Below are 13,480 nucleotides of genomic sequence, written 5' to 3'. Positions count from 1 at the left end.
TGTTTGTTAATTGAAAAAAATTTAATTTAATAAGAAGGATGCAAAAGCAATACAGAAAACTCGTTTCTAAAAAATAATTCTTAAAAGCATACAAAGTACAAATAATCATAAACATGTAACATCATTCACTTAGACTGAAAATATGCTATAAATGACCTAACTCTGAATACTCCCAGTTCAAAGTTGACACTTGAATATACTGTTCATTAATAAAAACGATAATGTTGATAGAAGTAAGTACATTTATAGAGGGCTTACTTTTTGCCAAGCACTATGCAAAGAATGTTACAATTATTATTTCATTTGATCCTCATAACAACTTGGAAGAGATGCTATTATTATACCCATTTTACAGATGAGGAAACTGAGGCAGAGGTTCAAGAACTTTTTCAGAGTCATACAACTAGTAAATGTCTGGAGGTGTATTCTAGGAATTCTTAATTACATTAGGACCTAGAATTCATTTAAAAATATGTAATGCTTTAAAATCAGTGTCATTATTGAAGCCAATTATCAACATTCTATAATATGGAAGAGATCTTTTAAATGATACAATATAAAAGCATACATTTTCTGAGAACTGTTTGTTAAAACATATTTTAAAATTATGTTTTGTGGGTACTCTGAGATTAGGTTTTTTTTTAAAAGGAAGATTCCATTTTTGTGCATTTATTTTTAACATATCTTCCTAAAGTAACATTTTTCCTATATAAGAAATTTTAGTTTTTGATAAGCCTGAAGTTTTCATGAGGGTTAGACATTAGTGTAGGTTCTTGGCTGTGCCCCTAATAAAATAACTTTAAATTTTTACATTATAAATTTTACTCATTGAAATTTTGGAAAGATAATACAACTTAACTGTAAATTGCAAATATAGTAAGAAATAACTTTTTGATTAGTTGGAAAAGATAGCAGAATATATTTTTCTGCCTTATTAGTGAACTTCCTTTAACCTTTCCTGGATAGAGTTTTCAAGAATAAATTTAGGTTCAACTTTTAAAAGAAATCTCACAACAAAACTTATTTCAAGTTCAAAGTTTGGCATATGCACTTGACTTTTAAAAGGATTTCAGATGGACAAGAGTCTTTATGCAGATAGCTAACAAACTATTTCACAAGGCTATGTTTGAAAATAAAGGCGATAGCATTTTGACATATTTGCCTGATTTCCTAAAAGCAAATGAAAGTGCTCTTCTTTCCTCAAAATTTTCCTTAGATAATCTGTCAGGATTACTTTTTTGATCCCATCTGATTATATCTTATATCACACTTACACTGTTTATGTGTCAAATCCTGATCTTTCTCAGACTCCCCACCCACCCAAGAGAATGCAAATTATTAGGGAAGGGACTGCATAATTTTTTTTATCTTTGTATCTCTGGAGTTTAACACAATGACTTGCATATTTTACACTTAATATTTGCTGAATTTCAGTTCACAAGGATGACTTTATGTAAATTCAAATTAGGCTGTTATATTCTACCAACATTTATATTTCTTTTTTAACCAACCATTCTCTTTATATGTCTTTTGAAGAACAAATAGTGAAAGGAAAGAAGTGCATTATGACATACTCTTGGTAACCCAAAGACTTAAAGACTGTTGTTATTGTTCAGTTGTTTCAGTCACATCCATCTCTTGACCTCATTAGGGATTTTCTTGCTAAAGATAACTGAAGTGGTTTGCGCCATTTCCTTCTCCAGCTCATTTTATGGAGGAGGAGCTGAGGCAAACAGAGTTACATGATTTGCTTAGGATCACACTACTAAGTATCTGAAGCCAAATTTAAACTTTGGAAGATCAGTCTTTTGACCCCAGGGCCAACACTCTACTCACTGCACCACCTAGTTGCCTCCACTGTGCCACCACAGTAGCATATTAAATTTGGTGTATTCCTCTGGTTTATTTTATCTATTCATTGATATTTATGCTTAATGATTTTAAATTGCATTAAGATTCTTACTGTATATTTTAAATTATTAACTTATATTGCTCAGTGAATTTTATAGCAAGCATTCTGTTTCAAAAAATCTGGTTTATCCTTTTATTTGCTTGTTACATCCCTGAGGAAATGAGTACAAGTTACAACAGTGAAGGAAGTATATTCTTTGATACCATCAAAAGAAGAGCTTGCCAGTTAAAAATGTTATGTACCATTTAGATTACAAGAAGGGGAGGAATAACAAACATAACAAGTAACACCTTTGGGCAGCAAATCAAACTCTCAATCTTTTAACTTAACACTAGATGATACAAGATGAAACTCAAACATTTCTATAATTCATCTTAAGTTTTCTTTTTTCAACTGAAAGTTGAAAACTAAACAAAAGAAAAACTTAAAATGAAAAACTTTTGTGGTCTTTTCACTTCGCTTCCATCTTTCACAGTTCCCCTACCTCTAAGAATATAACTTAATTATTGTACAAAAGTGTATTGGAAAGATGTAGGAGAAGGAAAAAGAAAGGTGCAGAGAGCTTGAAAACAAAATGGAATACATTTGAATGAAAAATAAAATTAAGAGAAAACAATTTAAAAATAAAATACAGAATAAAAGATAAGAAAAAATTTCAATTTATAAAAAATACTTTAGCATATCCAATAAAAATACTTCCTAAATGAACTTTCCAAGATAAAATTTCTCCTCCAGTTATGTCACCTTTTCATTGATGTACAAGCTCAACTTTACCTCCCCTCCCTGCTTTGGATACTAGAGTAAGATCTGCCCCACCCTTTTACCTATCCAGAACTTAAAACAAATTTGACTGTTTATAGTCCCATTTCCTTTATAAAGCTTTCCCTGACTACTCCAGGAATCATTAATCTTGCTATCCTTTCCTATAGCATTTTAGAATTTGAACTATACAATTTTACTGTTTATCGTTCTTCATAATTTTAACTTCTCAATTAAAGTATAAGCTCCTTGGGGGCAGCTGGGTAGCTCAGTGGATTGAGAACCATGCCTAGAGACGGGAGGTCCTAGGTTCGAATCTGGCCTCAGACACTTCCCAGCTGTGTGACCCTGGGCAAGTCACTTGACCCCCATTGCCTACCCTTACCACTCTTCTGCCTTGGAGCCAATACACAGTATTGACTCCAAGACGGAAGGTAAGGGTTTAAAAAAAAAAAAAGTATAAGCTCCTTGTGAGAAGAGACTTGCTTATATCTTATTATGAATCCCTCAGTGGTGTTGTTAGAATGGATTACGAAAATTTAGAAAGGGATGATGAGCAGCAAGTGCTAGGGTAGATTTATATCAGATCAATTTTAATTCCTTTTTTTGGAAAGGTTACTAGACCAGAGAAATGTCACAGATATAATGCACCTGTTTTGTCATATATTCATTTAAATGAAAGGATAGTAATTATTCATAATGTTATTTTACTTCTGGTTTCACCACTAATACATTGTGTGAATTATAAAAATTTGGGTCTTAATTTTCTCAGTTGTAAAATGACAACAGTGGACTCACTGATCTCTCGTATACTCATTCTGTTCTGAGGTTTCATGACATTACTTTTTTCCTTCAATTAAATCTTTTATCTGACTTGCCTCTAGCTATTATTGCCCAGTAAAAGTCAATACACCAATGTATCAAGTTTTGTTAGTGACAGTGGTACCCACTCTAAAGGAATAAGGCTGTTTCTCATTTTCTAAGAAATTAATTTTCTAGTGGCATAAAGATAATTTTTTTTTGCATCATTGTCAGATAAAACTTATTATTGTTCTTTGGTTTTGTTTTCTTTGATTAGAGTTCTTCAGTAATATGACTGATACATTTTAAATCTACTTAACCAATACATGTAATTCATCAGATTTTTAATATAACTGATCAGTAAATAATTTTAAAATAGCAATAGTTAATATTTTAGATTAAATGACTTTATTCCAGGATGATATCATATTGGATAAGCATAGTCACAGGATCACAGATTTGTGGCAAAAGTGATTTTAAAAGACATTGAGTCAAAGTTCATTTTCTGATGAGGAAAATAAGGCATTGATTGGTTGACTTGCCCAGGGTTACATAACTAATAAGTGTCTGAGGCAAGATTTAAAATTAGGTTTTCTTGGTTCTAATCTAGTGCTCTAGCTACTAATTCATATCCCATCTTCATTTCTCACAGCCTTCAGCACATGTGTATTTCCTAAGAAAACAAATTACACTGAATAACAGAAGTATTAAAAAAAATTCAGCTTCTGGACAATTGCAAGATTCTGTTTCCATAAAATTGAAAAGCTGGTATTAATATAATAAAGCTTAAAATGGAATTCTCATTTCCTCCAATTAATTCTTAGATGGAATAATATCCAGTTCATTTATCCTGGTTTCTCTCCTTTGGATGCTTTTCTTCTAATCAACAATCTTCCTAAAATGTGGAACTCAGAAATCAACCCCACACTTCACTGTAGTCTACCAAAGACTGACAATAACGCAACTATCATATTCTAAGTCTTAGGTCCCATACTTCTTAATGCTGCCCGAAATTATAGAGAAAATATATTAAATCAAGCTTTGGGACCAATGTTCAAGTGTTAAGACTGCTAAAACTTCCAGATCTTTTTCAGAAAAGTATTCTCTAATGATACCTCCTCCCAAGTAACATAGCTGTGAATTTGAATTCTAAAAACAAGTGTAAGATTTTATATTTATTCTATTAAAAGTTCATCTTATTAGACTTTTGCCCAGTATTCAAGTCTATCAAGTGCTTTTCAGAACTGGACACATTTTGTTCTTTGGTGTCTCTCCCAATTTTGTGTAATTTGCAAATTGGTTAAGAATGACATCTATGTCATTGGTGGCAAATTGAGGGCAGCTGGGTAGCTCAGTGGATTAAGAGCCAGGTCTAGAGACGGGAGGTCCTAGGTTCAAATCTGACCTCAGACACTTCCCAGCCATGTGACCCTGGGCAAGTCACTTGACCCCCATTGCCTACCCTTACTACTCTTCCACTTATGAGTCAATACACATAAGTTAAGGGTTTAAAAAAAATTAAAAAAAAAAAAAGAATGACATCTATGCTTTTATCTAAGCCAATGATAAAAATGTTAACTAAGCAGAGGGACAACGACAGAACCTGGAGCATTCTGAGACTTTTCATGATAATACTTTATTTACATGTAATACATAGTTCCATGTTGCTTATGCATGATAACATCTAAAAGGGTTGCTCTTGGTGTCTGACTTTTCAAGATGCTCTGAATTGACATAATAATTCCATCAAATAATGCAGAAATAGTGCTGGCAACTACCACACCAATGCAACCACCAACAATTTGGAAATAGGTCTTGATCAAGGACACATGACAAAACCAGTGGAAATGTGCGTCGGCCATGGGTGGGGGGAGTGCGGGGGGTGAAGGGGAAAGTAGGAGCATGAATCATGTAACCATGTTAAAAATGATTATTAATAAATGTTTAAATTAAAAAAAAAAGAAATAGTGCTGGCAAATCATTTTATCTCATCTATTATATGCCCTCATCTATAAAATGAGGGGTTGAGGATACTCTAAAACCATGTTGGTGAACCTATGGCATGTGTACCAGTGTATGCCAGAGGGGGCTGCTCAACTCCCCCCTCTGCACATGTCAGAGGACATTTCTCACATGACCCAATCCCTCTGCCCAGGAGCCCAATGGAAGTGCTTCCTCCCTCTCCTGTCTAGAGTAAGCAAGAGGCTCACATGTAGCATGAAGGTTGCAGTTTGGGCCCTTGATCTCCAAAAGGTTTGCCTTCACTGCTCTAAAACCTATCTAGACTATAAGATTATGACCTTTTATCTCTAGAGTATACCTCTCTCAGTGTAGTAACTCTGTTAAAAAAAAAAAGTAAATAAAATTAGTTTGATATGACCAGTTCAAGTAATTTCTTTGAAGTTCATAAGGCAACTAAAAGTAGTATTGTATGAGATATTGATTTAGAGATACAAGCATGTTATCTATGTGCAAAGTAGTATTCTATACAAGGGAAAATACAAAAATAAATAAAACACAATCCAGTTTACATAAAAGAGTTTTATAATTGCAAAGTGCTATTAAAACATGGTCTTTCTGAAGCTCAGTTTCCTTAGCTATAAATGATGATGACAATAGCCAGTTTTATAGAGCACTTTCAGGTTTGCAAAGCACTTTACAAACACTAATTTTATCCTTTCAATAACCCTGAGAGGTAGCATTATTATCAGACCCATTTTTCAGATGAGGAAACTGAAGCAAACAGTTAAGTAACTTGCTCAGGGTATCTGAGGCAAGAGTTGAACTCAGATTGACATGACGCCAGACCTGGCATCCTATCCACTGTGTCATCTTACACAGAATGTTGTGAGGAAAGTGCAAAACTGTAAAAGTGAAAAAGTATATAATTATAGTTATGAAATACTATTATTCCTATTCCTATCTGGAAGATGACATCAGTAGATAGATAGCAGCAAAGTTTCCCACTTATAGTGTTCCTCCTGCTTTTCTCACTTGACTCCTGCTGTAAGGGGGAAAATGGGGGCTTTGGGTTAAAATATTAAAAGGTTAGGTCGCCAGGGGATTGAACAATTATCAATCCCCAATTAAAGAGTAATCTCAAATTAAAATTACTTTTATGGAAATTTATTTACAAAAGGAAGAGGAAGAAGAAATAAGGAAATAAGAATCTAACACAGTAGGTAATTTGCTCAGATCCCCTAGTTAATCCAGATAGATCTAATTAACCCTCAGCAGAGGGAAATCTGGCCTTGATCCCAAGGCTGGAAACTTGGAGGGCCAGAGGCCGGGAGGGCCTGGAGGTGAATGAAGCTTCAGTCACAGAGTCTCTTTGAAAGAGAAGTTCCTTAAGAGAAGTTCAGGAAGATTCAGTCTTAACACTCATCATGTGGAAGTCAGGTCACAAACCAGAAGAGTGAGCTCAGCTGACTGAGGTCTCTTTTTAAAGGGGCCTCTTTTGCATCACTTCCTGTGGCCTCCTCTTACTTTATGTGTCCAATCACAACAGACACTTTTCTTAGGACTGCTCACGAGGCAGTCAGTAAATTCTGATTTGTTACTCTAGCACACTTGGGTTACAGATGACCCAAAATGGAGATGTTTTCACCTTTGTTAATTAAATCTAAAGATGGGCAGTGTAGATTTAATCTAATTATCACACTCCCAACTAAACTAAAGGCCTTAAGTAATATAATGTATTTTTATATCTGTAAATGTATGGTTTCTGTACAGTAAAGAGGTATTTTTAGTCATATACAGTATATATAAAATATGAATATTAAGTGAATTAGACAAATTCACATTCATTAAAATGATTAAACAATCACCCTTCAAAAAACAACTTCAAAAGCCTCAAAATGAGTAGCAACACAGAAAAAGGCAGAAATTAATTGAATGAATCCATGATTTTTCAGAATTTGTTGTTCAGGAATTTTGCTAGTTATATGTTTTTTCATATCGATGCTTACTTCTATTCTCTTGAAAATACCTTTCCTCTAAAGCAGGGGTGGGCAACCTTTTTGGCCGTGAGAGCCATAAACGCCACATTTTTTAAAATGTAATTTCGTGAGAGCCGTACAGTGCTCACAGTGCACTCCTGTAACAGCGCCTGAAAAAAAAATTGACTTTGTGGCTCCTGTAGAAAGAGCCAGATATGGCTTGAGAGCCATACGTTGCCGACCCCTGCTCTAAAGGTTTGGACATCTTTAGATATTTGAAAGGCTTTCATGGGGAAATGAGAGGGTGACCACAAAGAACAGAACTAGAATTAACAGGCAGGAGTGACTAGGAGGCAGATTTTGGCTCGTAAGGTATTTTTAACAATTAAAACTAACCAACAATATCATGATCTGCCTTATAAAAGGTTAAGTTTTTCATCACAAGAAGTACTGAAATAAAAACATATTTTTAAAGTTTATAATAGATTAATCAAACTTTTTAATGGTCAAAATCTATACATTTTGAAGAGGTTGTTAAAAATAAGATTGGATTTCTATGGCTATTTCTGAAAATGTATCAAACTCAAAATCAATTATCCCACAAACAGTAATACATGATTACCCTATACTTTCTTATGGAAGTTAAAGGAAAGTAGTCATTTTAAGTATACAATTTTTGATTATTCCTCCCTAATGCCTCTTTGGGGCGCATTTTACTAAATATTATCAGAACAACCAAAAGAAATGTGATTAATTTAGTCACTTATTTCCAGCCGCAGTTAAAACAAAAGCCCGTATGGAGAATAAAATTATCACTGAAACTGAGTTCTCTGATAAATATAATTTGTATCGATAATTAGCAGTATCTCTATGTCCCTGCCATTTGTTACAAGTTATAAAGATAGATTCAAAATTTGAACTTTTTGAAACCAACCTGGCTATTTCTTCTCGGTGAGCAGTCCAATCTCGAATGTAGTCTTCCTGCTCTTTAATTCGATGCTTGAATGAAGAGCTAGTGTGCGTGGCTGTACCAGTGCTCGGCAGTCGAGAGGTTTTCAGGGCTGGAGAAGTACGCAGACGGGTATGTTTAGGGGAATTACGGTTTGATCCAAATTCATCTTCTGAGGTGGAAGCATAATCAGTAGGAAAGCGCCTCCATCTTGAATTTACTAAATTAGTTTAATTATTAAAAAAGAATTGTTATGTTATTATCTGAAGATAATTACATAAAGTCATGACTTTAAAAAACACCATGACAGAAACACAGCACAACTATTCAATAATTATTATCCACATACCTCACAATAACCATCTGTCTATTACTCCTTAAAGAAATTATATTGCTGTGACTTAAAAACAACTGACAATAATGACTAAAAGACAGAGTTTGGGGAGGGTAGTGAATGGACATTCAGATGAAAAATTCAACAGATAATGAATAAGCAAGCTCTACTGTTAAAATTCTAGCTAGGTAATGAGGCTGTATAATTTAATTACAAAATACTTTTTTTTCCCATTTGATTTAAAATATGGATATAAAAAATGATGATAAAAAGGTGATGGGGGGGGGAAGATTTCCACATGCTATAAGGACTTCCAACATGGAGATGGTAATAATAACCCTTTTATCCCAACAGAGAAATGTGCATAATTCTGGTAGTGGAAATTATGCAACTATTGCAGAAAAACATTACCTCCATCACTGAACATCCTGTTATGCTAAGGCTGGAATAAATCTTTTAAAAGGGTAAATAATACAATAATCCATAGTAAAAAAAAAAAAGATTTTTGGTTCACATTTGCTGTTTTGACACTGAAATCATGGTGAAAATATATAATAGTATAAAACCTACAAAATGCAGAACTCAGGACAGGGTTTTTATACAACCATTGATTTTTAAGATATAAGATACTATGGGGATGGGTTAAAGCAAAAGAAAGTGGTAATCACTTTCTACTTTTAAGATTAGTGATACACTTGGAAAATGGTATTGCTGAAGCACCTGAAAAACCAGAAACCAAATTTAACATAGATATATTACTTCTATAAATATAAAAATCGAACTTAAAAGTAGTTTTATGCAGAGATAAAGAACAAAGAAGAAGACTGTTATTATCCACTTATATAGCAATTCCCTTTCTCATATTAAGAAGCCACTATACATGGGTCTAAAATAGAGGGGCTAAATGATTTCTAAGGTATCTTCCAATTTTAACATCCTGAGATCCAATAGTTTTGCACAGTAGTAGCATATATCTACCTGAATTGTTAGTCTGTTTTTAGCTTTTGCTTTTAGACCTATTAGTCTAATCCTTGGATTCCTCTGGTACTTCCTTTTCTCCAAGGTTAGTATTTTCTCTCTCTCTCTTTTTTTTTTTTTGGTGGGGCTGGAGGTGGAATGGGGACTGTGTTTGAGAGTGATGTGATGTCTTCAGATCCATCTTATCTTTTTCTGAGTTCTCTAAAGAAATGTAAACTGAATTCATTGATTTGCCACAAAGTTCACTCATTTGGCCTGATATATTTCCTCCTTTCACCTCTCTAATTACCTAACTTTAAGGACTTGTCATATTTCACCTTGCCTATAATAGCAGCCTCCCATTAGATCTCTATTGCCTATTTGTTCCCAATTTGTCCTTCACATTGCTTTCAAGTAAATTTCAGGACATACTACTCTGAGGACATCCCTCCTCTATTAAAAAACCTCCAATAGCTTCATATTGTCTATCAAATAGTGTATGCTACTAATTCTGGCATTCAGGACCTACCATCTACTTTAATAATCTTCTCTAAAACTATTTTCCTTCATCTCTAGCTAAACTAAGATTCTTTTCCCATTTTTGAACATGCTATCCTCCATTCATATAAGGGATCCAATCTTACCTCCTTTGTTTGAAGCCCATTTCTTCCTTAAAGGCTCAACTCAAGTAGCATCTTTTCAATTTTCAATTCAAATTCAATTCTAAATCATGATTTCCTCTATTCCTCTAGATCAGAGGTTCTTAACCTGGGGACGATGGACTTCACCCCAGGCATCTGTGGGATAGATGTCAAGGGATCTAGGATTTTGCACAGGGCAAAAATACAGTTTTATTTCAATAAAATTGTTTTCCTTTTAATTGCATATATTTTATTTATTTTAAGAATTTAAAAACATTGTGAATAGTCCATAGAGCTGAAAGAGTAACTTTTTCTTAAGAGAGATTGATAGTCTTGGTCAGTTGCACCTGACGTACTTTTCTGAGTAAGTAAGGATTGTCAATAAACAGTTTTTAATTAAATATAATTTTGGCTCTTATTTTTAAGAGCTATGAAGATTAAGATTAGTGTTGTTAGGAATTACAGGCAAAAAATGGAGGGGGAAAATGAAGCAAACATAAAGATATATATTTAATATATCTTATAAAATATTTTGTTATTTAGCAAATTAGGAAAAAATTGAGTTCTGGTCAATCAAAAATTGCAGTTAAGTAACCATTATACTGATGTAATGGAATGCATAAGATTGTGAGCTTCTTGAGATGAGGAATTTGACTTTTATGTTTCTCTATATCCCCAGCTAAGCTTAAAAGAGTGACTGATGCATTAGTAGGCGTTTAGTATATGGTTACTGATTGACTGCATACTACACATGTAGTACCATGAAGGCAAATCTGAAATTATCTTTGGGTCACTTAGCTAGAGTATTAATAAGAGAGAGCAAAACCCATCTACGGAGTGAGATGATGGGGATAAGTTTGAAAATCGGCAAAGACCAGAATTTAGAGAGCCATTTCTATACCTGCTCCTCTAAGCCTATTTATAGCATAACAGACTCACTTCGAAGGACCTCAGAAATCATCTATCAAACCTTGTTTCACACATGAAAAATAGGGTCACATAACCTAATGGCAAAACAAGGAGTGGATCAAAGGTTCGCTGATGCTGAATCTAGGGCTCTTTACATTATGCTCAAAGTACTTTAAAACTATTCAGCTGGGTTTTTATCTTTTAACATTTCAAACCATATTTTATATTTGGAAATATTATCATATCATATACTAGTGAGAGTTTACCAAAGATTTAGGAAACAGAATTCACTTCCCCCCACCCTGCCTAAGGTTTGCTGTGCTTATCTAAAACAATTTGAGGAAATAACAACTTTGTATTTTTTGATGGACCTATTTTAAAAGCTTATTGACAAGTAATTGAATTTCATGGGCATACTGAGATTTTTAGATGGAATATTTGCATTGAAGCAGTGGAAATGTTAGTTTCTAAAAGTTATTATTTCTTTTTGCTAAAGTACTAGACCTCAGATTTACTTCCTGTTGATATGCTAAGGAGTCATAAAAGACTTTGCTTTTTGTCTTTTTTTTTGTTTTCTTGGTGGCTTATCTGTCTTTTATTTTAGTATAAAAATATTTTAAGTATGTCATGTCTCTTATCATAGTAAGTGTCATACTATATTATTCAACATATAAATATGTAATGATCCACAGCTAAAGAATACTACCAAGGACTATTAATTTTTTTTACATATGTATATTATTATCACAAACTAATTTTTTTAGTTAAAAATCCTTTGGTTTTAATATAAATTCCCATCTATTGATTAAATATTTTTTAGAAAAATATGTGTGCACTATACACTAGCACAAGGAATAAAATTCCTTCATAGTTGATCTCAGAATTTCAGTGACAAAACATATGTAATTCACAATGTCTGTTAATAATATCTATACCAGCATTTAAACTGAAGGCCATAATCAAACAAAGATGTTTTAGATAACTCTCCAATATATAATTTGTTCAGTCATTTCAGTTGTATCCAACCCATCATGATTCTAGTTGGGGTTTTCTTGTCAAAGATATTAGAGTGGTCTGCTACTTTCTTCTCCAAATCATCTTACAGAGGAGGAACTGCATCAGAGTTAAGTGACCTGCCCAGGGTCACATAATAAATAAGTGTCTAAAGTCACATTTGAATAAGGAAGATAAGTCTTCCTGATTCTAAGCCCACTCCTCTATTGTCAATGTGCTGCCCACAGTATATCAGGAAACAAAAAATAATGAACTCATCTCAAGATATGCTCTATAGGTTTTAAAATAATGTCATTTCTGTAAGAACCTACTGTTCTATTGCCAAATCATTATAATTTTAGGAAAACCAAAGCCCACTCCTTAATAATTCAATTCATACATTTTATCTGAGCTTTTTTACATATAATAATTTCAGTAATTATTTTTAAAAGAAAATAACATGGAATCAATAAGCTACTTTCTAAGTTTAGGAAAAATAATATGTTTTAGCAATTTTGCAATGCTATTCAATCTGTGAAAAAAAGCCAAGCTTGTTTTGCACTATAAGCTGAAATCTAAGGGACAGTGAAAAGATTTTTAATAACAAGTACTTAATAAATAACAAATTATGTCAGAACCAAGTAAAGAAACCTACGAAGTCATTATTTTCCTTTTCCTACTCACAATGACAAATGGTAGAGAAATAATAATGATCCAATTATTGATTTTAAGATCTAAACAATTAAATTAACATATGTAAATTTGTAGCAATATTACACACCCCTTGCTGCTCTGCTTTCCAGATCTACATATATCAGCCCATTTTGATTTCACATTGATTTGAATAAAGCTTTGCTGTTCTTTTCTAAAAGCCAAGAAACTTGGATTTTCCCCTTTTTACTCAAGGAATTACAATCATCATATGTAGACATGCCATAGGATTTCAAAGATTTCATCTCCATCACCTTCAAGAAGAAAGGTAAGAAAACTATTTTAACATGTGCTCTATCACTAGAAAGTTCATAACCAAATTTCTTCTAGATTATGTGTAATATCATTAACTTCATTTTCTCAAGAGTCACAAAATGGCTCTAGGCTCAATTCTGCAGAACAACGGACAAGATCTTGGTGACAAAAGATACAAAAGTTGTAAAGGAATTAACATTAAGTCTCACTATATTAAATGATTCAAATGATATTCTTCAAGTATGGAGAATAATTCATTTAGGATTTTCTGAGAGCTGTCTTCTGAAAGAGTGTGTGTGTATATATATATATATATATATA

At 33.1% G+C, this 13,480-nt stretch overlaps 1 protein-coding gene across 1 annotated transcript in view; it reads right to left on the bottom strand.

Moving 5' to 3' along the window:
- The window catches only part of CEP170 (centrosomal protein 170), a 132,288-nt gene that overhangs the window by 21,761 nt on the left and 97,047 nt on the right, over nucleotides 1-13,480 (bottom strand). Inside the window, exons 11-12 of the mRNA XM_044674980.1 lie at nucleotides 13,107-13,158; nucleotides 8,345-8,579 (exon numbers count right to left, since the gene is read on the bottom strand). Of these exons, the coding sequence (XP_044530915.1) occupies nucleotides 8,345-8,579; nucleotides 13,107-13,158 (287 nt within the window). The remainder of the gene's footprint in view (nucleotides 1-8,344; nucleotides 8,580-13,106; nucleotides 13,159-13,480) is intronic.

The sequence above is a fragment of the Gracilinanus agilis genome, chromosome 4, assembly GCF_016433145.1.
Source record: "Gracilinanus agilis isolate LMUSP501 chromosome 4, AgileGrace, whole genome shotgun sequence".
Taxonomy (NCBI): Eukaryota; Metazoa; Chordata; class Mammalia; order Didelphimorphia; family Didelphidae; genus Gracilinanus; species Gracilinanus agilis.
Note: the sequence above shows the minus strand (reverse complement) of the source record. Positions and strands in the feature narration are given on the sequence as shown.